Source organism: Protobothrops mucrosquamatus, unplaced genomic scaffold (genome assembly GCF_001527695.2).
Source record: "Protobothrops mucrosquamatus isolate PMUCROS unplaced genomic scaffold, P.Mucros_1.0 scaffold2246, whole genome shotgun sequence".
In the NCBI taxonomy this organism is placed as follows: Eukaryota; Metazoa; Chordata; class Lepidosauria; order Squamata; family Viperidae; genus Protobothrops; species Protobothrops mucrosquamatus.
In genome coordinates this window covers 60,931-88,481 of record NW_015388335.1, presented here as the reverse complement: position 1 = coordinate 88,481, position 27,551 = coordinate 60,931, and the positions used below count along the sequence as shown (strand labels likewise).

At 44.7% G+C, this 27,551-nt stretch overlaps 1 protein-coding gene across 1 annotated transcript in view; it reads left to right on the top strand.

The window, feature by feature from the left end:
* LOC107295170 (zinc finger protein 721-like) overlaps positions 1-27,551 on the top strand; it is a 112,995-nt gene that overhangs the window by 78,331 nt on the left and 7,113 nt on the right. The window contains exons 10-13 of the mRNA XM_029285782.1: positions 2,017-2,492; positions 11,552-11,570; positions 18,645-19,244; positions 27,383-27,393. Of these exons, the coding sequence (XP_029141615.1) occupies positions 2,017-2,492; positions 11,552-11,570; positions 18,645-19,244; positions 27,383-27,393 (1,106 nt within the window). The remainder of the gene's footprint in view (positions 1-2,016; positions 2,493-11,551; positions 11,571-18,644; positions 19,245-27,382; positions 27,394-27,551) is intronic.

The window sequence follows — 27,551 nt, the reverse complement described above, 5'->3', positions numbered from 1 at the left end:
AGTTGGCATTTTGTTGCTTCTACGCATTCTGATGGAAGTTGCCGCAAAGAGACTGCGACAGCCAGTGCCAAAGTTGCCTATTTGTCATTGTGATGATTGTTAGTGGAGCTCAGCGGTAACATTATTCCAGTTTGAAGCTAATCCTGGTGGAGAGAGGACAATAGCATCCAGTACCTCATCACTTCCTATCTCCTTCCTCCTCTTTCCTAACTGGAGGATGTGTGCCTTTGTGGATGACACAGCGGCTAAACTGGTTGAGCCCCCATTATCACTGCTGCATGGTGGGAAGACACTTGAGTCCCTGGGTGCGAGGTGTGGTACGGATGAAATGTCCTCCTTTTTCAAAGTTCAGTCCAAGGAATTTTGCTCTACGGCAGTGTTTCTCAACCTTGACAATTTTAAGGCATGTGGACTTCAACTCCCAGAATTCCACAGCCAGCAATGCTGGCTGTGGAATTCTGGGAATTGAAGTCCACATGCCTTAAAATTGTCAAGGGTGAGAAACACTGCTCTACGGGACTTGGAGTGACATCCTCAGGCTGAAATGATATAGTTTGTGTAAATGATCATCCAAGCAGACAGACGCATGTTTAGGACATAACCCCTGTAAACACGCCAATGTAAACAGCAAACAAATAAATAAAATTTATTTGGCTACTTCCTCCAAAGTTTTTCCAATTTCCCTCCATGAATGGGCTGTTAGCTCCTGGTTTTTGTAGCATTGATCCATTACATCATACAAAAGTTTACATCCCCTCTCTTCATCAGCAAGTCTCCCTTCCACAACCTCCATTTTGTTGTTTGAATGTGCCTTGCCTTCCGGCCCGCCTCACAACAGGAAATCGGATCAACCAATCAGCATGTAAGACAGGCATTCCCACATTACATGTACTTGAGACTTGGGAAGTGTGTGTGTTTGTGTGTGTCGGTCCATCTGCAACTATTTGCAACCTTCTGCTTACCCATCAAGCCCTTCGCAGCGCAGGTATGCCGTGACACCTACGGACAGTTGCAGACAAAGTCTAAATTAAGCGTGAAAAGGAAGCAAGGGGCAATGCAGCCAGGCTTTCAAGAATCTATCATTATAACTTAGATCAGTATTTCTCAATTGTGGTAACTTTAAGCGTGTGCTGGCTGGGGAATTCTGGGAGTTGAAGTCCACCCAGCTTTAAAGTTGCCAAGGTTGAGAAACACTGATTTAAATCAATAAAATAGGATTGCGGTATTTCTTCAGGCCTGTTACCTTAACCGAGTGCCTCAAAAGGCTGAGATGTTCTTTGTGCTTACTAGTAAGGAGGGATTTTAATATAATCATTGAGTCAAAAAGACAGGCTTTGGAAGGAAAAACCATTCAGAAGGAGATTAGAAACATCTAATCTCACTATTAACATTTCTTTCTCTTCCTCTATAGAAAGCCGACTAGCAACAGAGATTAAAGTGGAGAATTCTGAGAATCAAGGAAAGGAACCGGAGTCAACATGCAGGAGAGACCAACAGTTTAGTTCTGGGAATCTGCCAATAAAATTAGAAATGGAAGCAAAAGGTTACAAGTCAAGAGAGCAGCAGCAGAAGAAGCCCGTCCATACTTCGCTTCAACAGGAATTTACTACTGCTATTACTGAAAAGGCCACTATGTCCAAACAGAATAATGTGCCCTTATTCTCTCACTATGATAAAAGATACCACTATCAAGTGGAACTGAATGCAGTACCTTCTATGGAGAAATTGGAGCAATGTCCGCAAAGGTTTAAGGACAGCTACCAGCATACTTCAAATGTGAACCAAGAGGAGAATCACATCATAAGTGAACGAAGGGTTGAAATCTCTGAGAATGGAACAGGGAATAACTTGAACCATCTCGGAGAAACACCCAACAGTTCTCCTGAATATGGGAAAACCTTTACTAACACAAACTCACTAAGCAGGTTTCCGGTGTGCACTTCTGAAGAGGAATGGTACGAGTGTTCCCACTGTGGGAAGGGCTTCAACAAAGCAAAATACTGGAAGCAGCACCAGAAAATTCACACCGGGGAGAAGCCGTACAAATGTTCCCACTGTGGGAAATGCTTCAATCAGTCGGGAAATCTGAAGACCCACCAAAGGATTCACACTGGCGAGAGACCCTACAAATGTTCCCAGTGTGGGAAATGCTTCAGTCACACCAACTGTTTGAAGATGCACCAGAGGATTCACACTGGGGAGACCTACAAATGTACTCAGTGTGGGAAATGCTTCAGAGAGATGGGAATCCTGAAGAGGCATCTAAGGACTCACACTGGAGAACGACCATACACGTGTTCCCAGTGTGGAAAATGTTTCAGCCTGGCGGGAATCCTGAAGAGACATCAAAGAACCCACACTGGTGAAAGACCCTACAAATGTTCTCAGTGCGGGAAGGGCTTCAATCGATTGGGAACGTTGAAGAAACACCAGCGAATTCACACAGGAGAGAAGCCGTACAAATGTTCTCACTGCCAGAAATGCTTCAACGAGAGAGGAAATTTGAAGAGGCATCAGAGAATCCATGCTAGAGAGAACCTTAATATCATTCAAGAATTCATACTCGAAAATGACCATATCAATGTTATCAAAGTGGGGAAAGCTTCTACGGGGCAAGAATTTTGAAGAAACGTAAAAAAAATCTCACACTTGTGGAACACCTAACTGAAGTTCTCAAAAACCAATGTCTAGGAGAGGACTTGAAGAACCTCTAAAGATTTCCACTTCCTTATATTTGCAAGGAATACTCTTGGCAATACTCACGATGACTTGTTCCCTTACATTCCAGAGTGTTACGTAGGAGAACGAATGTAAGGAAGTAGATTCCAGATAAATGCCAAGGAACTTCAAACCATTAATCAGGAATAAGAAAGCTTGTGAGGTTGGACCAGTTACGCTGGACACCTTTCCCCCAAATGTGTTCAAACAGGGTCTGGGAAGATATTTCTCATGGATGTTTTGATAAGGATTCCTGTGGATAAGTGTGTTTAGACTGGATGATCTAAAAGCCCTGACACTTTGTTCTGTATTAAATGTCTATGGAGATTCTCAATCGTTCAGGTCATGGCTGTTCCAACGGTGCTTTTCCAAAAGGCAACAAGACTTTCTTGTTGTGTTTTGGGTTTTTTTGAAAACATTTCATTTCTGATCCAAGAAGCTTTTTCGGTTCTGAAAAAGCTGCTTGGATGAGAATCGAAGTTTTTTTTTAAAGAAAAAAAACAATCAAGTCCTGCTGCCTTTTGACAAAGCACCTTTGGTGACGTTCGATATTAAAGTTCTCAGTGAGGTAAAATCTTCAACCTGACAGCAATTCTGAAGAGGCATCAGACAACCTTTACTTAACAGATAGGATTCAAGTGTTCTCAGCCTGAGTACGCCCATATGGTGCAAAATTCATATAAGAGAATCTATAGTAGCTCACACATTAATGAAAAAAAAGTTTAAGAGAGAATGCTAATTAGAGAATCCACATAGGAACAGCACAACCCCTCAGGGCCTCTGGTTCGGGAATGATGGCGTGGAAGGGCGTTTCCAGTGAAAAGCATGCTGTAATGCTGAGTTAGAAAAAATAAACATGAAACGTATCCACACAGTTTTGATAAAAGCTACAGAGAAGTCCTGTGTTGTCCGGGCTTTTCCAAATGAAATTAAAAAGTTTTGTTCCTCCCAGCAATTGCTCTTTTGCTAGAGCTGTAAAACGGGGTCAAACATTTCATGCTGTCCGTCAAAACCTATGATGTGAGAGAGGATGCGTGAGACGGTGTGGGTTTTGTCATTTTGTGTTTCATTTTTCCTATGTTCCCATGAGTCGGTTTCGTGCTTGCTCTTGGATGAGAAAAACTCTTGTGACTTCTTGCGATTCCTTGTTATTTATTCACCTTGATGCTTTTGAAGGCCAAAGGGAGTGTTAAGCTAACAAAGAATTACATAAGCAATTTCCAGTAAGCCACATGGCCTCTCGTGACAACATATTATAGTACAGTGATGGCGAACCTTTTAGACACCGAGTGCCCAAAAACCGCCCCACCCCTGCCCCGCCCACCCCATCCTGTTCCCTGCCCCACCTACCCACAGTGTCACCTACCGCCTCCACGGCCCACCGCAGCAGATCGCCCAGGCAGCCCTGCAGCACCATGGTGGCCATGCCCTCCGCCTGCACCCCTTGGCTGTGCTGTTCTGCGTAGGCCGCGCCTGGGGGCGACTCTCCTCGGGGGGGCTGCTGATGAGGGGGCCACAGGGGAGGTGGGGCTGGGGTGACGGCACAGAGAGGACTCTGAGTGCCCACAGAGAGGACTCTGAGTGCCGCCTCTGGCACGCATGCCATAGGTTCACCACCACTGTTATAGTAGATTCCGGATCAGACTTTACAAAGCTTTCGCCGCCCTCGGACCCTGTGTAGGAACTGCCACCTGCATAGCCTCTAAATGGCAGAAAAATTGTGCTTTTCTAGAATTGTTGAACTGGAGGAATGCACGGTTCACGGGGAAACGATACTGATCTAATAACTTGTCTTGACAGTGAATACAGCTAGTCCTCAAGTTACAAGCGAAATTGAGCCTCGCAGTTCCAGTTGTGAAGTCGTGAGGGTCGTAAAGTGGAACCTAAATTTACCACCTCTGTTGCAGCAGTCATTAAGCCAATGCTGCAGGCATTAAGCAAACCCATTGTTTGCAATGAGCTGGTTTTTGCCAGACCTGGAAGCGAATGCCAGTTTCCAGCAAACCATTATTAACTGCAGTCACCTGATCATGGGGCACAGCAAACAGTGGTAAACTTGGGGCAATTGCCAAGCACACAATGTGGTCTTGCGACCACAGGGGTGGCAGCCATGGGAATTTCAAACCTGCTGGTGAGTAGCTTTTGGGGAACTGATCATAATTTTGGCTGCTAAACGATTGGTGCTAAGTGGAGAACTACCTGTAATTCTTTAAAAATGATTTGTACAGCTGCAGCCTCCTCCAGCTGAGGACAATGATGCTTTTTATTTGTTGCTTGGGGACTGGGCAGGTAAAAATCAATCGACATAACAAATATAATTTTTGCTCACTGACTGTAGAATTCTATTTTTCCATGATTACGTGGTGCACAACTGTTTCAAGATAGCATATGCAGACATGAGCACTTTGTTTGCCAAAACTTGTGTTCCTGTTAGAACATGTTCTCTTTTGTGTATCCAATGTGTCTGGAGCTTTTGGAATGAAGATAATTCACTGTACCGGTGACTTTGGTGTCTAGAATTGATCCTAATTATGATTGCTGACTGAATCTTCCCTATTGAAGTGTCCAAACATTTGTGCTTTTTGTAGAATTTGAATCCACCAATGCCCGTATTCCATGATTGTCCTTATATCTCTAATCCAGTGTTTCTTACCGTCAGCCATTTTAAGATATGTGGACTCCAACTCCCAGAATTCCTCAGCCAGCTGGGAGCTGAAGTCCACATATCTTAAAAGTTGCTATGGTCACGAAACACTCGGCTAACAGAATTTCTGCCTGGATTATTATAATACTTAAAATTCGCTGCAGCCAAACCGCACCTTGTGCCAAGTATGAGACTGCTATGTAAATGTTATTGTCATTTCTAGGTGGTCTTGATCTTATCAAAGTAGTTGCAGCTGCTGTCCTCTTGGCAAGATGTTGTGTGACTGTATGGTGTGGAGGGATTAAATCAAATGACAGAATTGCTATTCAGGTGAAGAGATTTATTTACCAGACAATAAATGAATTTATTTACACTGAGCTCATTCCACTTTTTATTTACATATCAAAAGCTTGCCTTTGTTAAATTGGGAGTAACCCATCAATTTTTTGTTTAAGCATCAGCTTTTTGAATGGTTGGGTTCACAGAGCATATTCCAGGGATGGGCAACTATGGCGACTTTACGACCTGTGGACTTCAACTCCCAGAATTCCTGAGCCAGCATGGCTCAGGATGAGCATGGCTGGCTGAGGAATTCTGGGAGTTGAAGTCCACAGGTCGTAAAATTGCCAGAGTTGCCCACCCTGGCATACTCAGCCAAGTTAGTCAAACACCCAGTGACTAACTACAGGTAGTCCTCGACTTACAACGGTCCATTTAGTGACTGTTCAAAGTTAAAACATCACTGGAAAAAGTGACTCCTGGCCGTTTTTCACACTCATGACCATTGAAGCGTCCCCATGGTTACCTGATACAAATTCAAATGCTTGGCAACTGACTCATGTTTATGACAGTTGCAGTATCCCAGGGGTCATGTGATCTCCTTTTGCAACCTCCTGATATGCAAAGTCAATGGGGGGGAAGCCAGATTCACTTAACAACCAGGTTACTAACTTAACAACCAAAGTGATTCACTTAACAACGGTGGCAAGAGAGGTCGCAAAATTGGGCAAAATCTGCTTAACAAACGTTTCACTTAGCAACAGAAATTTTGAGCTCAAATGTGGTCGTAAGTTGAAGACTGCCTGTGTATTTGCACAGCAAATATGGAATTAGTAAAATGAGTTACTTCAAATGTTGGTTAGATTTTTTTTTAATGAAATTTAAGTAATTTATGATTATGCTGTGGGCAAATCCAGGAGATTGACAACCAAGTGAGGCATCCTGGATAAACTAATGTTGGGGTTATTTCTGTTCCTTTTACTGATCCCTCGTTCCATTCCAAGCATCGCAAGACAAGATCTACTTGGCTAATTGTTGCCTGTCCAAACATTTTCACTGCCTCTTTCATGTGGGCTTCCCTGTTTGTTTCTAACATACAAGGGCTTCTTTTCCACTTTTCCAGGCCAAGCATGTCATCAGCCCATTAGAAATGGATCTAGGTCAGGGCTAGGCCACCTTGGCTCTTTTATGACTCATGGACTTCAACTCCCAGAATTCCTGAGCCAGCCATGCTGAGGGGAAAGGGAGAGGTTTCCAAGCTGAGCCAGGCTGGCTCAGGAATTCTGGGAGTTGAAGTCCATGAGTCATAAAAGAGTCAAGGTGGCCTACCCCTGATCTAAGTGAATCAGGAGAAACATCTGAACTGACCAAGAGAGGGAGACCATTTTTAATTGTCTTTGGGCAGGGTTCTTCAAACTTGGCCCTTTTATGACTTATGGACTTCAACTCCCAGAATTCCTCAGGAAGCGTGCTGGCTGAGGAATTCTGGGAGTTGAAGTCCACAAGTCATAAAAGAGCCAAGTTTGAAGAGCCCTGTCGTTGGGTCATCTCCCAGCCGGCAGCTCCTTTGAAGATGCGAAGGATTGTGTGTGACAGGCGACTTCACCCTCACTCCTTCACACCTGCTCAGAAAATCTCTCGCTAGTGGTTCTTCTCCTTTTCTGAGTGTTAGTTAGAAAAGGATCAGAAGTCTCAAGGTTTCCCCTGCACAGCCAGGCAATAAAAGCACAACACTCAGCAAAAGAAGAAAGCAGAACAATACATTATATGGGCAAGATGGTCTGTTGAGATAGCACAGGTGGTCCTCCATTTACAACAGTTCATTTAGTGACTGGGTGAAGTTACAACGGCACTGAAAACAGTGACTTATGACCATTTTTCACACTTATGACCGTTCCAGCATCCCCATGGTCACGTGATCAAGATTCAGACGCTAGGCAACTGACTCATATTTATGACGGTTGCAGCGTCCCAGGATCATGAGATCCCCTTTTGTGATCTTCTGACAAGCAAAGTCAAAAGGGGAAGCCAGAGTCACTTAACAACCGTGTTACTAACTTAACAGCTGCATTGATTCACTTAACAACTGTGGAAATTAAGATTATCCGAAGCCTAAACATTGGTTATAAAAGGCTAAATTGGAATATATAAACTGGAATTAAATAAAACCCCAAAACAGGACTTGGATATGTATAATTAAAATATTATTGATAAATGTACTGATTGATTGAGCTTTAGTTAGAAATTTATTAACATGAATATGATATAATATTTGTGGGAAATAGTGAGGGAACATTATTGATGTAACCTGAGCTATATATGAATGATTTTGTTACTGACTGATTACCCTATCACCACGCTGCTTCCTAAGTATCTGGATGTAAAAATTTGAAAAATTAATAAAACTTGTTTTTAAAAAAACAACTGTGGCAAGAAAGGTCGAAAAAGGGGGCAAAACTCACTTAACAAATGTGTCACTTAGCAACAGAAATTGTGGTCCTAAGTCAAGGACCACCTGTAAAACCAGCAAGAGAACACAGCTTGAGAAGTGTAAGCAGTTGACACAGCTGGTCAGTTTTAACCAATTGAATTAAACCCAGATTTTGCTTTAAAAAAATCACTAAATTCACTATTTGATTAGTATTTTCTTGTAAAGACAACATTTAGTTGTTCCCCAGTTGTTGCTAGAGAAACATCTCCGCTTCTCTGAGGCCTTGAAGGTGCCCTGGTGGTCATGGGTGGCACTTGCTTAATTGCTTTATTTATGGGATAAAAATAAAAATAAATACATCCAAAGGCATCTTTAGTTCTTCAAAACCTTTTCTGATCAGTTTCTTCAATGTCAACCACCCGGTTTCTTTTCCCCGTGCAAAGTTACAGAAAGTGCTGAATGCCAGAACATGGCTGGCTGGCCATCACAGCCAACGTACAGTAATGGCCAAAATTGTGGAAACCTTTTGGGAAAAGTGTATTTTTGAGGTTTGATGGCTAATAACACCACTTTTTGGGGGGAGTAGTACCATAAAATTATATATCAATGGAAAGATAATTTAATTAAGAATGTAATGCAACATAGCTTGTTCAATTATCTGTACTGTATTCTATGAAACGTTATAGCCAAATAACCAGAAAAAGGAAGCACAACTTGCTTAGGTTGATATCAGGTAGCTTTCCTTCATCTGATGGTAGCCAATGAGCATGAGTGTTTAGAGAGCCAATCAAGTGTCATCTTGTTTTGGCAATGAGCCAATCAGATCACAGTAGGATTCAGTTACTGATGTCATGTATTGAAGCTGACAGGAGGACATTTGTCAGTGTGTTATGTGATGGCTATCAAGTTGGTTGGGGGTTTTTTTGTGTTCTTTCATTTAGTGAGCTTGTAAAATGTAATAAAATTAAAGCAATGGTGCAAAAGAGTCCACTGGTTGCCCAGAAAGCGATGTAAAATAGCAGGAGAACCTATACCATCTCAGACAAGTGACTGTCCAGCCTCTTCTTTAAAAACCCCAGTGATGGAGTGCCCATGATTTCTGGAGGCAAAGCTGTTCCACTGGTTGATTGTCCTCACTGTTAGGAACTTTCTCCTTAATTCCAGGTTGCTGATCAGTTTCCAACCATTGTTTCTTGTCCTGCCCTCTGGTGCGTTGCAGAATAGTTTTGACGCCCTCTTCTTTGTGGCAGTCCCTCAAATACTGGAATACTGCTATCACGTCGCCCCCGTTTCTTCTTTTCTTTAGACTTCTTCTTCTTCTTGTGCCATATCCGTTATCGGACGTTGGCGATCATGTTGGCAATCCTGTTTTTATCAGCAGCCGCACGAAAAAGTGCTGCTGAGTTTTGTCCAAGCCAATCCCTTAGATTTTGAAGCCACGGTGTTCTTCTTCTGCCTGGACCTCGTTTGCCTTCCATCTTTCCCTGGAGGATTAAATGGAGTATGCCGTATTTTTCTGGGTGTCGCATCATGTGTCCGAAATATTCTAATTTTCGTTTTTTAATTGTTTTGATGATTTCCCTTGGCTTTCCCAGGCGGCTTATCACCTCCTCATTTCTGATCTTGTCAACCCAGCTTATACGTAACAGCCGCCTGTAAATCCACATTTCAAATGCTTCTAGTCTCTTCAGGTGGCCTTCTGTCAGAGACCAACTCTCTACTCCATGGAGCAGGACAGGAAAAATATAGCATCTTGACAAGCCTGATTTTCCGTCTTAGGCTTATGTCGTGACTGCAGAAGACCTTTTTCATTTTGAAGAATGCTGTTCGAGCTTTCTCTATCCTTGTCTTTACTTCAGTGGTCATGTCCCAGCTTTCATGTAAATTGGAACTGAGGTGTGTGATCCTTTCAACTTTTTCTAGTGATATTCCTTCTGAATTTATTGGTGGTAAATTAACAGGTTCTTTAGACTAGCACTAGCCAAACCCAAGTCCTGCAGCCTTTCTTCATATGTTTTAGGCTCCAGGCCTTGGATTAGTTGCTCTTCTCGGAACTTTTTCCAAAATCTCAACATCTTTTTTGTAGTACGGTGACCAAAATTGGTTGTAGTATTCCTGCTTGAGCAGGTGGATAGACTAGAAGACCGCCAACCTAGAACTAAGGAGAAACTTCCTGACAGTTAGAACAATTAACCAGTGGAACAACCTGCCTCCAGAAGCGGTGAATGCTCCAACACTGGAAATTTTTAAGAAGAGACTGGACTGCCATTTGTCCAAAATGGTATAGGGTTTCCTGCCTGAGCAGGGGGTTGGACTAGATGACCTCCAAGGTCCCTTCCAACTTTATTATTATTATTATTATTATTATTATTATTATTATTATTGAAGCAGTAGGCGTGAACTTAAATGGACTCCAGAAGATGGTAGAGGACAGGAAGACCTGGAAGAACGTTGTCCATGGGGTCGCGATGGGTCGGACACGACTTCGCAATTAACAACAAAATTATTATTATTATTATTATTATTATTATTATTATTATTATTATTATTATTATTATTATTATTATTATTACTATGTCCCAGCTCTCTTACTCTGTTATTCTTAACCACGCAACCTCCGAGAAGTCACCCAGCTCTGAGCTTAATCCCTTTTTTTTTAAATTTTGGGGTGTCTGAAAGGCGGTGTCCGAGAGGGGGCGCCCGCGGGCGCTCTTCCGCCCGGTCAGCGGCGGCGCGCAAAGAGAAGGGAGGGCGGGGACTGGCGTGAGGGGGTGATGGGGGAAAGCAAAGCTGCTGCCTGGACCGGGTGCAGGGGGCGTCCGGGGGTCTCGCGTCGGTCCGACGGAGGCGGCAGGAAGGCGGTCGTCTTTGCGGTACGGGCTCCTCTAACCTCCGCTGCTGCTGCTGCTGCTGCTGCTGCAGCAGGGCCGCCTCCGTCTTGCAATTGAGCCGCGGGCACAGCGTTGCACGGGGAGGCCTCCCCCTCCGTTTTGGGGAGCCCGCAGGTCCTTCGCTCCGTCTCTCCAAGCAAAGAGGGGTCTGGGCTACATGCATTGCTTATGTGCGTTGTGTTGCGTTGCGTTACGTTGCGTTGCATTGCATTGCATTGCATTGCATTGCATTGCATTGCATTGCATTGCATTTTCAACCGAGCATGCAGTTCGGGGGTCTCGGCGGGGCGCGGGGGAGGATGGGGAGACCTCCACCCTCCTCCGTCCTCGCTTTCCCGGGCTGGCCCAATGCTACGGGAAGGTGGCAGCAAGCGCGGTGGTTTCCCGTCCCCCCCCCGGCTAGAAGCAAAGCCCCTCGCCTCTTTGATTTTTTTGGGGAGACAAAGGGATCGGATTGGTTTTGGGGTACCCTTCCCGGAGTGGGGCAAAAAAGGGAAGAAATTTAAGTATGAGCAATGACTTCAGAGGTTTCTGTCGTGGAGTGGGGAGGATGAGAAACCCCAAACGTGTTGAAGGATTTTGCCTTTTAAAGTGCTGGATGTTTAAAGTGCTTTTTATTCCGAGGGGAATATGCCAGGAAGCTTTGAAAAGCTGCATCTATTCCTGTGGAGGGGGAAAATTCCATTTATTGCATTTAAATCGGGTCCCCCGTTTTTAGCTAGGTCCTTAACTGTCGTTTTAGTGTTTGGGATTATTTATGTGTATGCATAAAATCTCCCAATTATGGGTTGGAGGAATTGGATGCTGCTCAGGATCAATTTGGGGCAGCCTGCAAACCCAAATTGATTTAAATTTATTAGCTGCCCAACTTGACTGGGTTTTGGCAGTGTACAAAACTAGAGAAAAATATAGAAGCAGCTAAAAATATTAAACCGAACAGCCCTGACTAATCTAACAGCAAAATCAACAAAATAAAACAGGGCATATTAAACAAATAATAAACATTAACCCCCAGGCTTGGAAACAAAGGTTTTTAAAGAGATGGTGCTGTTACAGAGAATGAATAAAATTCAGAAATGAATGAAATGGGTAAATAGAAGCCAGAAAATCATTTCTGATTGAATGTACATCTTAACAGTGTTTTTTATCCCCTTCCTGCCCCAAGAATGTTTTAGATTATTTCGGAGGATATTCTATCCACAGCTGATTTACAGATGTGATGATAGCTTCTGGCTGAAATCTGGTTTGGTATTTTTTTAATCAAGGAGAACTGAGTTACTTTCCTTTGAGGTGGAAAGAGGGCTTTGTAGTCCTTGACTTATGACTGTAATGGAACCTGCTCATCACGGTCCTAAGTCGTGGCAGTCATAAAATGGGTCAGTCAACATGACCAACCTGATTTCACGACCTTTTTTGCAGTGGTCATTAACCGAGCCTGGCAGTCGTAAAGTGACCATCAAGGTCGTTAAGCAAAGGGCATGGTTGTTAAGTGACTCAGTGGTACGCTAATAGGTGCGGTTTTCAGCAAAACTGTCGTATGACACAGTCACATGACCTCAGGACCCTGCAAATATCCATTAAGTGCAGTTTGTGGTGAATGCCGAGGTGGGCGACTGTCATAACTTTGAATCACGGTCATAAGTAGCCCCAGGGTAGATCTGTCGTAACTGGACAGCCATTTGTCTGAAATGGTGTAGGGTTCCTGCCTGAGCAGGGGGTTGGACTCGATGACCTCCAAGGTCCCGTCCAACTTTATTATTATTATTATTACTACTTGGACAGGAAACCGAACCCGCTTTTTTAAAATACTTTTTTTTCTAAGGTTAGTGGGGGGTCTCTAAAACATGGCAGGGGGTGAAAATGATAACCAAATGATCCACTTTGAACATGCTCTGCTTCTAGATTTCGGAGGGCTGACGGCAGATAACTTGGCCATGGAGAAAAAAGCCTTCAATCCAGAACAAGGACCGGAAGCCGCTGGAAAACTCCCTTCTGCAATTCGGCCTCCGTTTACGTCTGAACAAGCAGGATGGGGCGCCTTTGAGAGGAGCGAGAGGGCCCCCTTCGTGGGGATGGAGGAGCGCTGGGAGACGCAGTGGCAGCAGTTCCTCAAGACGCTGCAACCGGTTCGCCCAGAAGACGACGGCAAGTCCCAGTTGTCGGAGGCCTCTCCCTGGGAAGACCCCAAGGTCTTCCTGGCCTCCTTCGAGCAGGTGGCCCAAGCCTGCCGGTGGCCCAGAGAGCAGTGGGCGGCCTGCCTCCTGCCGGCCCTGAGCGGAGAAGCCGAAGAGGCCTTTCAGAGGCTGGAAATGGGAGAACGGGACAACTACGGGAAGGTGAAGGCCGCCATTTTGAAAGGGGAAGCCGTGAAAATGGAGGCCCGGCGTCAGCGCTTCAGGCAGTTCTGCTGCCAGGAGGTGGGAGACCCACGAAGGGTTCAAAGCCAACTTCAGGAGCTTTGCTGCCAATGGCTGAAGCCGCAGAGACGCTCCAAAGAGCAGATTTTGGAGCTCTTGATCCTGGAGCAGTTCCTGGCTAGCCTGCCTCCCAAACTCCAGAGCTGGGTTCAAGGTAGAAGACCTGAGACGTGTTCCCAAGCGGTGGCCCTGGTGGAAGACTTCCTGGGGAACCAACAAGAGGCCAAATCAGGGTCACATCAGGTACGTTTGACCATATACAGGTGGTCCTCGACCCTATTAGAGCCCAACATTTCTGTTGCTAAGTGAGACGGTTGCTAAGTGAGTTTTGCCCCGTTTTATGGCCTTTCTGGCTACAATTGTTAAGTGAATCACTGCAGTTGTTGGTAACACAGTTGTGAAGTGAATCTGGCTTCCCCATTGACTTTGCTTGTCAGAAGGTCGCAAAAGCGGATCGTATGACCCAAGGACACTGCAACAGTCATAAATATGAACCAGTTGCCAAGCATCCAAGCCATGGGAATGCTGCAATGGTCGTGTAAGGACCAGTTATAAATCACTTTTTTCAGTGACATAACTTGGTTGACTAAATGAAGTCGAGGGCTACCTATATATCATATCATTGGGTAGAGCAGGAGTGTCAAACTCAATTTCACTGAGGGCTGCATCAGCATTGCAGTTGTCCTGGGGGGGGCGGGTGTGTGGCCAGGGTGGGTGTGGCCTACTGGGTGGGTGTGGATGGAGTGGGTGTGGCCTATTGGGTGGGCATGGCCAGCTCTACATCGTTCGATTCAAGGGTGCCTGTGGGGGCCTGGGCAGGAGTGGGACAGATCTGGGGGTCTCTGGCAGAAGGGAGTGGGACCGGGGCAAGTGCCAAGGCATGGTCCACTGGAGGAGCCTCACTGCCTGCTGAAACCCCTCCGCCGGAGTCCATCAAGCCGGATATTTGAAGTAAGCGAGGGCCATTTGCTGGCCACTTCCAGGCGATGGTCCATTTCTTCATTCCTCACAAAGGGTGACACCTCCCCAGCATGCCCCCAGGGGACGGGGACGATGCAGCAGGGGCTGGTTCCTCGCTGTTTCCAGACGGCCTTGTGGAGCTAAGACTAAATGCATTTCAGCATAGATGGCCACCACAAAATTGTACATTGGCTCCCGGCCGACCTGGGCTAGGGCCAAGGCAGCGGGGGCTGTTCCCTCACTGTTTCCAGGATGGCTTCGCGGGCCACATGAAACCACTTCGCGGGCCGCATCCGGCTCTCGGGCCTTGTGTTTGACATGTCTGGGGTAGAGGAACAATTTGTAAATTCCTTGTCATTTTTTTTTATGGAGTTCATATTCAAGTGCATAAAATGGAATAATTGGGTCAAACATTTCACAAAGCACTGGGATAGAGGGACACGAAGAATACAGATAACCATTCATTTAGTGACAGTTCAGAGTTACAGTAGCACTGAAAAAAGTGACTTACGACTGTGTTTCACAGTAACGACATTGCAGCATCCCCATAGCCACACAATCAAAATTGGGACAGCTTGGCAACTGACGTGTATTTATGACAATTGCATTGGCCTGGGGTCATGTGATCGCCATCTGTCCCCGGCTGGCTTCTGACAAGCCAAGTCAATGGAGGAAGCTAGATTCGCTTAATGACAAAATGACTCGCTTAATGACAGTAATTCGCTTAACAGCAGTGGCGAGAAAGTTCGTAAAATGGAGCAAAACTCACTCAACAACTGTCTTTCTTAGCAACAGAAATTGGGGGCTCAATTGTGGTCGTAAGCCGAGGACCACTTGTCCTAACAAAATGAAATTCAATGGTGAAAAAAGTAAGGTTCTACATTTAGGCAAGAAAAACCAAATGTACAGGTATAGTATAGGGGGTACCTTGCTCAATAGTAGTAACTGAGAGGGACCTCGGAGTCCTAGTGGACAATCACTTAAATATGAGCCAGCCGTGTGCTGCAGTTGCCAAAACAGCCAACACAGTGCTAGGCTGCATTAACAGAAGGATAGAATAGACATCACGTGAAGTATTAATACCACTTTACAATGCCTTGGTAAGGCCACACTTGGAATACTGCATCCAGTTTTGGTCACCACGATGTAAAAAAGATGTTGAGACTCTAGAAAGAGTACAGAGAAGAGCAGTAAAGATGATTAGGGGACTGGAGGCTAAAACATATAAGGAACGGTTGCTGGAATTGGGTATGTCTAGTTTAACAAAGAGAAGGACGAGGGGGGACACGATAGCAGTGTTCCAGTATCTCAGGGGCTGCCCCAAAGAAGAGGGAGTCAAGCTATTCTCCAAAGCGCCTGAAGGCAGGACAAGAAGCAACGGATGGAAACTATTCAAGGAGAGAAGCAACCTAGAATTAAGGAGAAACGTCCTGACGGTTAGAACAATTAACCAGTGGAACAACCTGCCTCCAGAAGCGGTGAATCCTCCAACACTGGAAGTTTTTAAGAAGAGACTGGACAGCCATTTGTCTGAAATGGTATATGTTCTCCTGCCTGAGCAGGGGGTTGGACTCAATGATCTCCAAGGTCCCTTCCAACTTTTTATTTTTATTTTTATTTTTTTATTATTATTATTATTATTATTATTATTATTATTATTATTATTATTATTATTATTATTATTATTATTATTACTACTACTACTACTACTACTACTACTACTACTACTACTACTACTACTACTATTCCAAAACTGTAAGGACCAGGTTAATATTGTAGCTTGATTGACCTCTGACAACCCTCGTAGGCGTTGGGAGGGGGGACCACTGAGAGCTTTTGTGGGGGGGTGAGCAAAGGAGTCCCTTTGTTGTGAGAAGGAGTGTGTTACTCTTTCAGGGCTCAATGAATGAAGAACATGTCGATTTCTTATATTCAGAGAAAGAGACCTTGGAGGCCGTGAAGAGAGAAAATGAAGAAATGGAAATCAGGGTGCCAGGTAAGAAGACCCTGGAGGGAGAAAAATGGAGCTGCTCTTTTATACTTGGGACGCTGAGGCCAGGGAGCCAAAATCTAGAGCTCAATGTTGTTGCCTTGATTGGTTTTCTGGAGGCCTTTTAAGGTATTTCTATTCCAGATTCTAGTGAGATTTTAAAAAAGCAAACATAAAGGCCCTGACGGTGCAATAAAGATTTATAAACAACAGCGCCAAATAAATACACTAAAAGTTTACGCTAAAATACACCGAAAGTTTAACAAAGAGAAGAGCCTTATAGTATTAACATAACATTAACATTAATTCTGTTCTTTAAGGTTCAGGTAGACTTTGCTTACTGGCTGCTGGTTCAGCAACCATTCACAGTTAACGACATGCTGAAAAAAAGGAGTTTTTATGACCAATGCTCGAACTTGCAGTTGTTGAAGTATCCCCTGGTGCAGGGGTAGGCCACCTTGGCTCTTTTATGACTCGTGGACTTCAACTCCCAGAATTCCTGAGCCAGCATGGCTCAGCTTGGAAACCTCTCCCTTTCCCCTCAGCATGGCTGGCTCAGGAATTCTGGGAGTTGAAGTCCACGGGTCATAAAAGAGCCAAGGTTGCCTATCCCTGCCCTGGGGTCACGTGATCACAATTCAGGCACTTGTCAGTTGGCTCACGCTTATAATGGTGCATATCCTGTGGTCATATGATCACCAATTGCAGGCTTGATTGCAGGTTTCCAGCGAGCAAAATCAGTGGGGAAGCCAACGAGAAGTCATAAGTCATGGTCATGTGATGTTGTACTTAACAACCTCGGGTGATTTGCTTAATGACTGCAGTTGGAATGGACATTGTACGTTGGACATGGTCGTGTCAGGTTTCCCTTTAGGATGAGAACGCTTAGGAATGGAATTGCAGTCAAGTGAGGACTACCTGTATTGGTAATATTGGCAAAGTCAGAAGTACTGGTTTTAGATTGCCCACAGTCATAATTGTTTGATTTGCAGCCCCATACATTCCTTAAATACATAAATATAAAATCTAGATCCGTGGTGGCGAACCTATGGCATGCATGCCATAGGTGGCACGCAGAGCCTTCTCTGTGGGCTTGCGCATTGTCGCCCCAGTCCTAGACCCTCAACTGGGTTTTATAAAACCTTTTCGCTTTAGGCCTCCGCCGCCGTGTGAAAAAAAAAAAAGGTTCAATCAATCGAATCAATTTCAACTTCTTGTGGGGAAAAAAAAAGATCTTGCAAAGTTGGAATTGATTGATTGAACTTTTTAGTCCCACCCAGTCTGCTGTTATCACTGAAGCCACTCCCACCCAGTGGGCCACGCCCACCTGGCACCCGACGATACATAAGTGGGTTTGGGGTTGCAGTTTGGGCACTCGATCTCTAAAAGGTTCGCCATCACTGGTCTGGGGAATTCTGGGAGTTGGAGTCCACACGGCTTTAAAGTTGCCCAGGTTGAGAAAAACTGATTTAAATCAATAAAATAGGATTGCGGTATTTCTTCGGGTCTGTTACCTTAACCGGGTCTGCCTCAAAAGGCTGAGATTTGTTTTGTGCTTACTAGTAAGGAGGGCTTTTAATATAATCATTGAGTCAAAAAGACAGGCATTGGAAGGAAAAACCATTCAGAAGGAGATTAGAAACACCTTGGAGGCAAATAATCTCACGTTTCTTTCTCTTCCTGTGTAGAGAGCCAACTGGGAACAGAGATCAAAGTGGAGAATTCTGAGAATCGAGGAGAGGAACCGGAGTCAACATGCAGGAGAGATCAACAGTTTAATTCTGGGAATCTGCCAGTAAAAGTAGAAATGGAGGAAGACGGTTACAAGTCAAGAGAGCAGCAGCAGCAGAAGCCTGCCCTGGGGTGTGAGGACCAACGTACCTCACTACAACAGGAATTTACTACTGCTATTATTGAAAAGGCCACTATTTCCAAGGAGAATAACAGGCCTTTGTTTTCCCAGTACGATAGAGGATACCTCTACCACATGGAGCTGAATGCAGTGCCTTCGACGGAGAAATTGGAGCAACGTCCTCAGAGATTTGAGGACAGCTACCAGCATACAAGCACGAATGAAAAAGAGGAAAACATGGTAGTTGAGGAAAAGTTTGAAATCACTGGGAATGCAGGGGTTAATAACGCGAAGACATATCCAAGTAACCGCCTTGGAGAAACACGCAACTCTCCCGAACGTGCCAAAACCAACAGCAGTGTGAACTCGCTCAGCAAAATCCCCGCTTGCAAAACCGAAGAAGGCTGGTACGAGTGTTCCCACTGCGGCAAATGCTTCAATAAAGCAAAATACTGGAAGCAGCACCAGAAAATTCACACCGGGGAGAAGCCCTACAAATGTTCCCACTGTGGGAAATGCTTCAATCAGTCGGGAAATCTGAAGACCCACCAAAGGATTCACACCGGGGAGAGACCCTACAAATGCTCCCAGTGTGAGAAGTGCTTCAGTCACACCAACTGCTTGAAGATACACGAGAGAATTCACACTGGGGAGACCTACAAATGTTCTCAGTGTGGGAAATGCTTCAGAGAGACGGGCATTTTGAAGAGGCATCTCCGGATCCACACCGGGGAGACCCCGTACAAATGTTCGCAGTGCGGGAAAGGCTTCAACCTGATGGGAACGTTGAGGAAACACCAGCGAATCCACACCGGAGAGAAGCCGTACAAATGTTCCCATTGTGACAAATGCTTCCGGGAGACAGGGATTCTGAAGAGACATCAACGAACTCATACCGGAGAGAGACCGTACAAATGTTCCCAGTGTGGGAAATGCTTTACTCATACTAATGTTTTGAAGATACACCAGAGAATTCATACTGGGGAGACACCATATAAATGTACCCAGTGTGGGAAAAGCTTCAGTCAGATGGGGAATTTAAAAACTCACCAGAGAATTCATGCTAGAGACGGCCTTAATACGGTACCGGATGTCCTATTAGTGAAGGACCATACAAACGTTCCCAGTGTGGGGAAGATGTCTGGGAAGCAAGAATTTTGAGGAAAGGTCAGACGTGAGGTATACAGTAGCTAGTCCTCAGCTGACCGCAATTGAGTCCAAAATTTCTATTGCTAAGTGAGACATTTGTTAAGTGAATTTTGCCTCCATTTAACGAATATTCTTGCCCCAGTTGTTAACGTGAATCCCTGCAGTCGTTAAACTAGTAACCCAGTTGTTCAGTGAATCTGGCTTTCTCATCGACTTTGCTTGTCGGAAGCTCACAAAAGAGGATCACGTGATCCTGGGGACATTGCAACCGTCATAATGTGAATCAGTTGTCAATCATCTGAATTTTGATCACATGGCCATGTAGTGGTTGTAAGTGAAAATAAAACGGTTATAAGTCACTTTTTTTTGGTGCCGTTTACTTTGAACGGTCACTGAACTGTTGTAAGTCGAGGACTACCTGTGCTTACTTCATGAATCCATCAAGGAGGTGACTTCAAGAAGGACTGGACTCATAATCACAGAAGCCCTAGAAGGGTGTTTTTAGTTTGGGAAATAGTTCCAGGGTTTCATTCAGAAAGATGCAGTGATGGGCATTGAAATATGTGTCAGTGAAAGGATGTCTCCCTTGAGGGTCACCCTTCACGCTGGCAGGAAACATGGCGTTGCTGGGCCTGGAGCTGTATAAAAGGCCTTTAAAGGCAGTCCGTTCCCAAGTGGGTTCTCTGTCTGTACCATCATACTTAATAAAGTCACTGCTTCAACACTCCTTTAGAGGTAGTCCTTGACTTACGACTACGGTTAAGCCCAAAATTTCCTTTGCTAAGTATGGCAGTTGTGAAGTGAGTTTTGCCCCATTTTACGACCTTTCTTACCAAAGTTATTAAGCAAATCTCTGCGGTTGCTAAGTGAGTCAGTCAATCAGAATAGAGCTGGAAGAGACCTTGGAGGTCTTCTAGTCCAACCCCCCACTCAAGCAGGAGACCCTATACCAGGGGTAGGCAACCTTGGCTACTCGTGGACTTCAACTCCCAGAATTCCTGAACCAGCCATGCTGAGGGGAAAGGGAGAGGTTTCCAAGCTGAGCCATGCTGGCTCAGGAATTCTGGGAGTTGAAGTCCACGAGTCATAAAAGAGCCAAGGTTGCCTACCCCTGCCCTATACCATTCCAGACAAGTGACCATCCCGTCTCTTCCTAAAAGCCTCCAGTGATGAAGCACCCACAACTTCTGGTGGCAAGCTGTTCCACTGGTTAATTGTCCTCCCTGTTAGGAAGTTTCTCCTTAATTCCAGGTTGCTTCGCTCCTTGATTAGTTTCCATTCATTGTTTCTTGTCCTGCCCTCTGGTGCTTTGGAGAATAATAATAATATTCTTTATGGCAGCCCCTCAAATACTGGAATACTGCTATCATGTCACCCCTAGTCCTTCTCTCTATACTAGCCAAACCCTAATTTAATCTAACCCAGTTTAACCTAACCTAACCCAATCTAATCTAACCCAATCCAATCTACTCTGGAAGTGGTTAACCGAACCCGGCTTCCCCCATTGACTTTGCTTGTCAGAAACAGCTGGGAAGGTTACAAATGGTGATCACATGATCCCAGGACAGTGCGACTGTCCTAAATATATGCCAGTTGCCAAGCACCCAAATTTTGATCATGTGACCATGGAAATACTGCAACGGTCGTATCGGTAGGTGTGAAAAACCAGTCATAAGTCACTTTTTTCAGTGCTGTTGTAACTTCGAGTGGTTACTAAACAAATGGATGCAAGTTGAGATTTCCTGTATGATGTTTGTACCAGGCATTATGAGAGACAAAACCAAACAAAGAGAATTAAACAACTCAGGGGTAGGCAACCTTGGCTCTTTTATGACTCGTGGACTTCAACTCCCAGAATTCCTGAGCCAGCATGGCTCAGCTTGGAAACTTGTCCCTTTCCCCTCAGCATGGCTGGCTCAGGAATTCTGGGAGTTGAAGTCCACGAGTCATAAAAGAGCCAAGGTTGCCTACCCTTGACCAAGATGGTGTTTACTTCCTTTTTTCCAGCAAAAAAAAAAAAAGCCCCATAGGGAACAAACGATTAAGAGGTTGTAAAACTCGGTTGGGTAATCTGGTGATCTGATTTACGACCCTTATAATTTATGACCGTATTTGCCACGCTCAGGTACGGTTGGACCTCGAGTGCTGCCAGTAGGCCTTTTAACTAAAAAAAAAGTAATTTCAAACATTTTTATGACAATGACATATTTTATAAACGATTCTTATTTTCCATTTTGTCAAGGACCATTATCCCAAGTCACAAAAACACATCTGTGGTAAAAGAAAAGTATGTTGAAAAATGAAATCAGATCTATCTCATTCAGTTGGGCAGGATTTTATTTAGCTAGTTTTTGAGTGGCACTATTAATACAATTTGAGGGCAATATTGAGGGCAATAGAAGAAGGGGACGACAGAGAATGAGGTGGCTGGATGGAGTCCCTGAAGCAGTAGGCGTGAGCTTAAACGGACTCCAGAAGATGGTAGAGGACAGGAAGGCCTGGAGGAACGTTGTCCATGGAATCGCGATGGGTCGGACACGACTTCACAACTAACAACAACAATATACAACAGAGCACACGTCCCTCTGATTGCATAGACCTGCATCACGCTTGTTGGAACAAATGCCACTTTTATGTTTCCAGATACTGTATTGTGTTTTTATTTGTAAACTGCCCAGAGATATGCAGGTGAGATGGGCAGTATAGAAATTTCATAAATAAATAAAAAAAATTTTTTTTGTAGAATTGCCTTATTTAATTTTTGTTAATTTTTGGGGAAATCTATCACCGCTACTGTTCTATCATACATGCAGTACCTGCGTAAGTACGTGCGTTATATTCAAGTATAATGCGTCATGACTTTTTCCTCACTTTGTTCCCAAATGTCAGAATTGCTTTTCCTATCAGTTTATGCAATACCTTGTTTGTGAGGTCGTATGAGGCCACAATTGCATAAATAAAATTGGCAATCATCACAAGAGGTTTCATTTAAAAAAACAAGCTCAACTATTGCTATTCCCAACTTTAAAAAAAACTCAGTATAACAGCAGAGGTCTTCATAGATAGATAGATAGATAGATAGATAGATGGATGGATGGATGGATGGATGGATGGATGGATGGATGGATGGATAGATAGATGATAGATAGATAGATAGATAGATAGATAGATAGATAGATAGATAGATAGATAGATAGATAGATAGATAACCTTTATTGTCATTTTTTTACTAGGCACAATGGCACACATAAAAAAATGAAATTTAGTTGCCCAGTCTGAAAGTGAAACATACACATGACAAACACCTAAAACAGGGGTAGTCAACCTTGGCTCTTTTATGACTCGTGGACTTCAACTCCCAGAATTCCTGAGCCAGCATGGCTGGCTCAGGAATTCTGGGAGTTGAAGTCCACGAGTCATAAAAGAGCCAAGGTTGACTACCCCTGACCTAAAACATACTATACACAACATATTTATAGACCCACACCCCTACAAATACGTAACAAATATTAAATACTGTCCATCTTAAATATATAACAGAAGGAGGAAGCTTGAGAGTTTACAAGGTTCTTAGCATTTCATCTTAGAATTTATCTGCATTTCAAACTTAAGACCGGCAACCAGGGTACTATAAACAGTCACCAAAGTGTTTGCCATCCCTGATTTGAATGTTAACAAATAAATAATGAAAGCAAAGATTTAATAAAAACTCGGTGAACTGCAAAGCAGAGTGCCAATCTCTTGTTGCCTTTATTTATATGAATGCTTTCATAGCCTACAATAGCATTTTTAGCAAATACAATATGGGTGATTACGGTACATCTCAGTGCTTTATTTAAAAGTAAGATGAATAGAATAGAATAGAATAGAATAGCATAAGAATAGAATAGAATAGAATAGTCCAGCCCCCTGATCAAGCAGGAGACCCTATACCAGGGGTAGGCAACCTCGGCTCTTTTATGACTCATGGACTTCAACTCCCAGAATTCCCGAGTCAGCATAGCTGACTGGGGAATTCTGGGAGTTGAAGTCCATGAGTCATAAAAGAGCCGAGGTTGCCTACCCCTGCCCTATACCATTTCAGAGAAGTGACTGTCTAGACCAGGGGTCTTCAAACTTGGACCTTTCAGGACTTGTGGACTTCAACTCCCACAAATCCTCAGCCAGGCATGCTAGCTGAGGAATTCTGGGAGTTGAAGTCCACAAGTCCTAAAAGGGCCAAGTTTGAAGACCCCCCTGGTGTAGAATCACCCTGTCTAGGATGAGAAGCGGAAACAAGAAGGTCCAGTTGCCTCCTGAAAAAGCACCTTCGGGACAGCCAGCAGAGAGGCCCTCCCTGGCGGGGAGGGAGCATATTCCCCCCCCCCCACACACACACACACTCCCCGCACTTGAGGAAGGATCCGGGATTGGGGGGAATCCATCCCGCCTTTTACTCGGCGCCGCGAAGAAAGTGCCATTGTAGCGCCGCCGCCCGGGAGGGGGCGACCTTGAGACCGGCTTCTGGGGCCGCAGTCGCCAAGCGGGAGGGATCGCGAGTCGGGGGGGGGGGGAATCGGCTGCGCGCGCAGCTCCGCACCTACCCGGGCCCAGGTAAAGGGGGAGCGGGCGCTGTCCTTACGAGCTAACTTTGGGGGGGGGGCGCAGCTGGAGCAGGGCGGCCTCTGGCTTGCAATCCGACGCGGGGAAGGCGGTGGCTTGTTGCAAAGAAACTCGCGTTGCATCTCTGGCCTTCGGCTCCTTCCTCCGGCCCTAATGCACGCAGCCTAGGCTGCCTAGGCTGCGTGCATTGCAGTGCGTGCTTTACATTGCGTTGTGTTGCGCGCTTTGCTCGCACTTCCAACAAGCGGGGCAGGCTGGATCCTTGGTGTGCCCGGAGTTTGGGGGGGGGGTTGGGGGGGGCTGGCTTCTGGAGGAGGAAGGAGATCGCCGCGATCCATCCATCCATCCTGCTCCTTCAAGGCACCGTCCCTTCCCGCGGGGTGTGTGTGTGTGGGATGGAGTGGTATATGTGTGTGTGTGTCCTCGCTGCCCGATCCTTCTTGCCGGTGATAAATCTTGGTGGCAGCTCTTCAGCAAGATCGTCGTCATCATCATCATCATCATCATACCTGATTCCACTAGCCCAGGGGTAGGCAACCTTGGCTCTTTTATGACTCGTGGACTTCAACTCCCAGAATTCCTGAGCCAGCTTAGCTGGCTCAGGAATTCTGGGAGTTGAAGTCCATGAGTCATAAAAGAGCCAAGGTTGCCTACCCCTGCACTAGCCCAGGGGTAGGCAACCTCGGCTCTTTTATGACTCATGGACTTCAACTCCCAGAATTCCTGACTCAGGAATTCTGGGAGTTGAAGTCCCTGAGTCATAAAAGAGCCGAGGTTGTCTACCCCAGCACTAGCCATTAAAATAATTGTTTTTAGAGCGTCAAACTGAACAGCTGAGTGAACTGGCGGGGCTCTGATTTAAGAGGGTTGTGTCTTTCGTTGTTGTTAGTTGCGAAGACGTGTCCGACCCATCGCGACCCCATGGACAACGTTCCTCCAGGCCTTCCTGTCCTCTACCATCTTCTGGAGTCCATTTAAGCTCATGCCTACTGCCTCACAGTGACTCCATCCAGCCACCTCATTCTCTGTCGTCCCCTTCTCCTATTGCCCTCCATCTTTCCCAGCATTAGGCTCTTCTCCAGGGAGTCCTTCCTTCTCATTAGGTGGCCAAAGTACTTGAGTTTCAACTTCAGGATCTAGCCTTCTCAAGAGCAGTCAGGGTGGATCTCCTCTAGGACTGACCGGTTTGATCGCCTTGCAGTTGTATCTTTACAGAAGTGTTTCTCGACCTGGGCCACTTTAAGATGGGTGGACTTCAACTCCCAGAATGCCGCAGCCAGCCATCTTAAAGTGGGCCAGGCTGAGAAAAACCCGGCTATAAAAAGTGTATGATGTTCTCACCCCCAGGATAAACATACCTGAACAAGGAAGGTAAGGTCAGGTTAGAACTCGGATGGGAGATCTCCGGGCCAGATTGGGAAGTCAGAAACACCAAAAAAAGTAGACCGCGTCAAATGATTTCCACGAATCCATGGATCTGGATTTATTTTTCCAAATTTAAAAAAAGAAAACAAATTTGATTGTGAGTGCTGTTAAGTACAGAACTGGGATGACCTGCTTCTCAGAGTCATGGGGGGGGGCTTCTTCCCTGGAGGTTTTTAAGCAAATATTGGGGAACAATTTGTCTGGGATGGTGAGGAATCCTGCTCTAGGCAGGGAATTAGACTAGATGACCTCTAAGTTCCCTTCCAGCCCTAGCATTCTGTGATTGTTCACTTATTATGGACTTGCACATAAAACTATTCAAGAAGGAGATGTGCTCCTTAAAAAGTCAGAGTTTAGTAATCCCAGTTGGGGGCAGCTCAACCCTTACAACGTTTTGACTCTTGTCATCCAGAAATGTCAGATTCTCGTGACATTGCAAGAACTCTGAACGCTTTTGAGTTTGGAGAAACTCATGAACGTTCAACTGGTGCTGTGTATTTAAGCCTCCTGTTATGATTGGATGCCATTTGGGACGTCAAGGGTATGTGGGCACCCACTATGTTTTCCTGGTTCTTTTTATAAGAAGTAAGAAATGTTCTTTCGCTCAGTGACTTTAATAAATACAATATTTCCACACTATTGTGTGGAGTCCTTGGTGCTCTCCGAGCTTGGGTTGTTTGCTTGCAGACATTTCATTACCTGACTAGGTAACTTCATCAGAGAGAGACAGTGTGGGGTTTCCTCTCTTGGTGTATACTGTAAATTGCCCTGCCATTGTCGGTGGGGGTGCGATTTTTCTCCTTGGGATTCCTTGATAGGATATTGTTTTCTGCTTGATTGTTTGTCTGGTGTTAATACCCGCTTTACACCAGACAACGGTCAAGCAGAAAATAATATCCTATCAAGGAATCTCAAGGAGAAAAATCACACCCCCAGCAAAACTGCCAGTAGCATGGCAGGCTACTGCATATAATAATAATAATAATAATAATAATAATAATAATAATAATAATAATAATAATAATAATAATAATAATAATAACAACAACAACAACAACAACAACAACAATAATAACAACAACAACAAAAACAGTTGGAAGGGACCTTGGAGGTCATCTAGTCCAACCCCCTGCTCAGGCAGGAGACCCTATACCATTTCGGACAAATGGCTGTCCAGTCTCTTCTTAAAAACTTCCAGTGTTGGAGCATTCACCACTTCTGGAGGCAGGTTGTTCCACTGGTTAATTGTTCTCACTGTCAGGAAGTTTCTCCTCAGTTCCAGGTTGCTTCTCTCCTTGATTAGTTTCCATCCTTTTCTCGTCCTTTTCTTCATTAAACTAGACATACCCAATTCCATCAACTGTTCCTTATATGTTTTTAGCCTCCAGTCCCCTAATCATCTTTGTTGCTTTTCTCTGTACTCTTTCTAGAGTCTCAACATTATTTTACATCATGGTGACCAAAACTGGATGCAGTATTCCAAGTGTGCCCTTACCAAGGCATTGTAAAGTGGTATTAACACTTCACGTGATCTTGATTCTATCCCTCTGTTAATGCAGCCTAACACTGTGTTGGCTTTTTTGGCAGCTGCAGCACACGGCTGGCTCATATTTAAGTGATTGTCCACTAGGACTCCGAGGTCCCTCTCACAGTTACTACTATTGAACAAGGTACCCCCTATACTATATATGTACATTTGGTTTTTCTTGCCCAAGTGTAGAGTAGGGAGCAAACCCTATCCCCCCACACACTGATCATGTTACCTAGTTGAGTGAAGAAACATCTGCAAGTAAACAATTAGAGAGCACCAGGGGCTCCCCAGCTCAACCGTGAGGGATGGATATTCGCTTCTATTGTTATCTAATGATCTCGTAATTAAGGGATGAATCTCTGGGTGGGAAGAACTTTTTTTTTCAAAGAGTCTACCCATTTTAGTCAGGAAAAAGATTGAGAAAGGTTCTCAAATAATAATCACGGTCTTTTTTTCCCAACTCTGCTCCAACACTGGAAGTTTTTAAGAAGAGACTGGACAGCCGTTTGTCTGAAATGGTGTAGGGTTCCTGCCTGGGCAGGGGGTTGGACTCGATGACCTCCAAGGTCCCTTCCAACTTTATTATTATTATTATTATTATTATTATTATTATTATTATTATTATTATTATTATTATTATTATTATTATTATTATTATTATT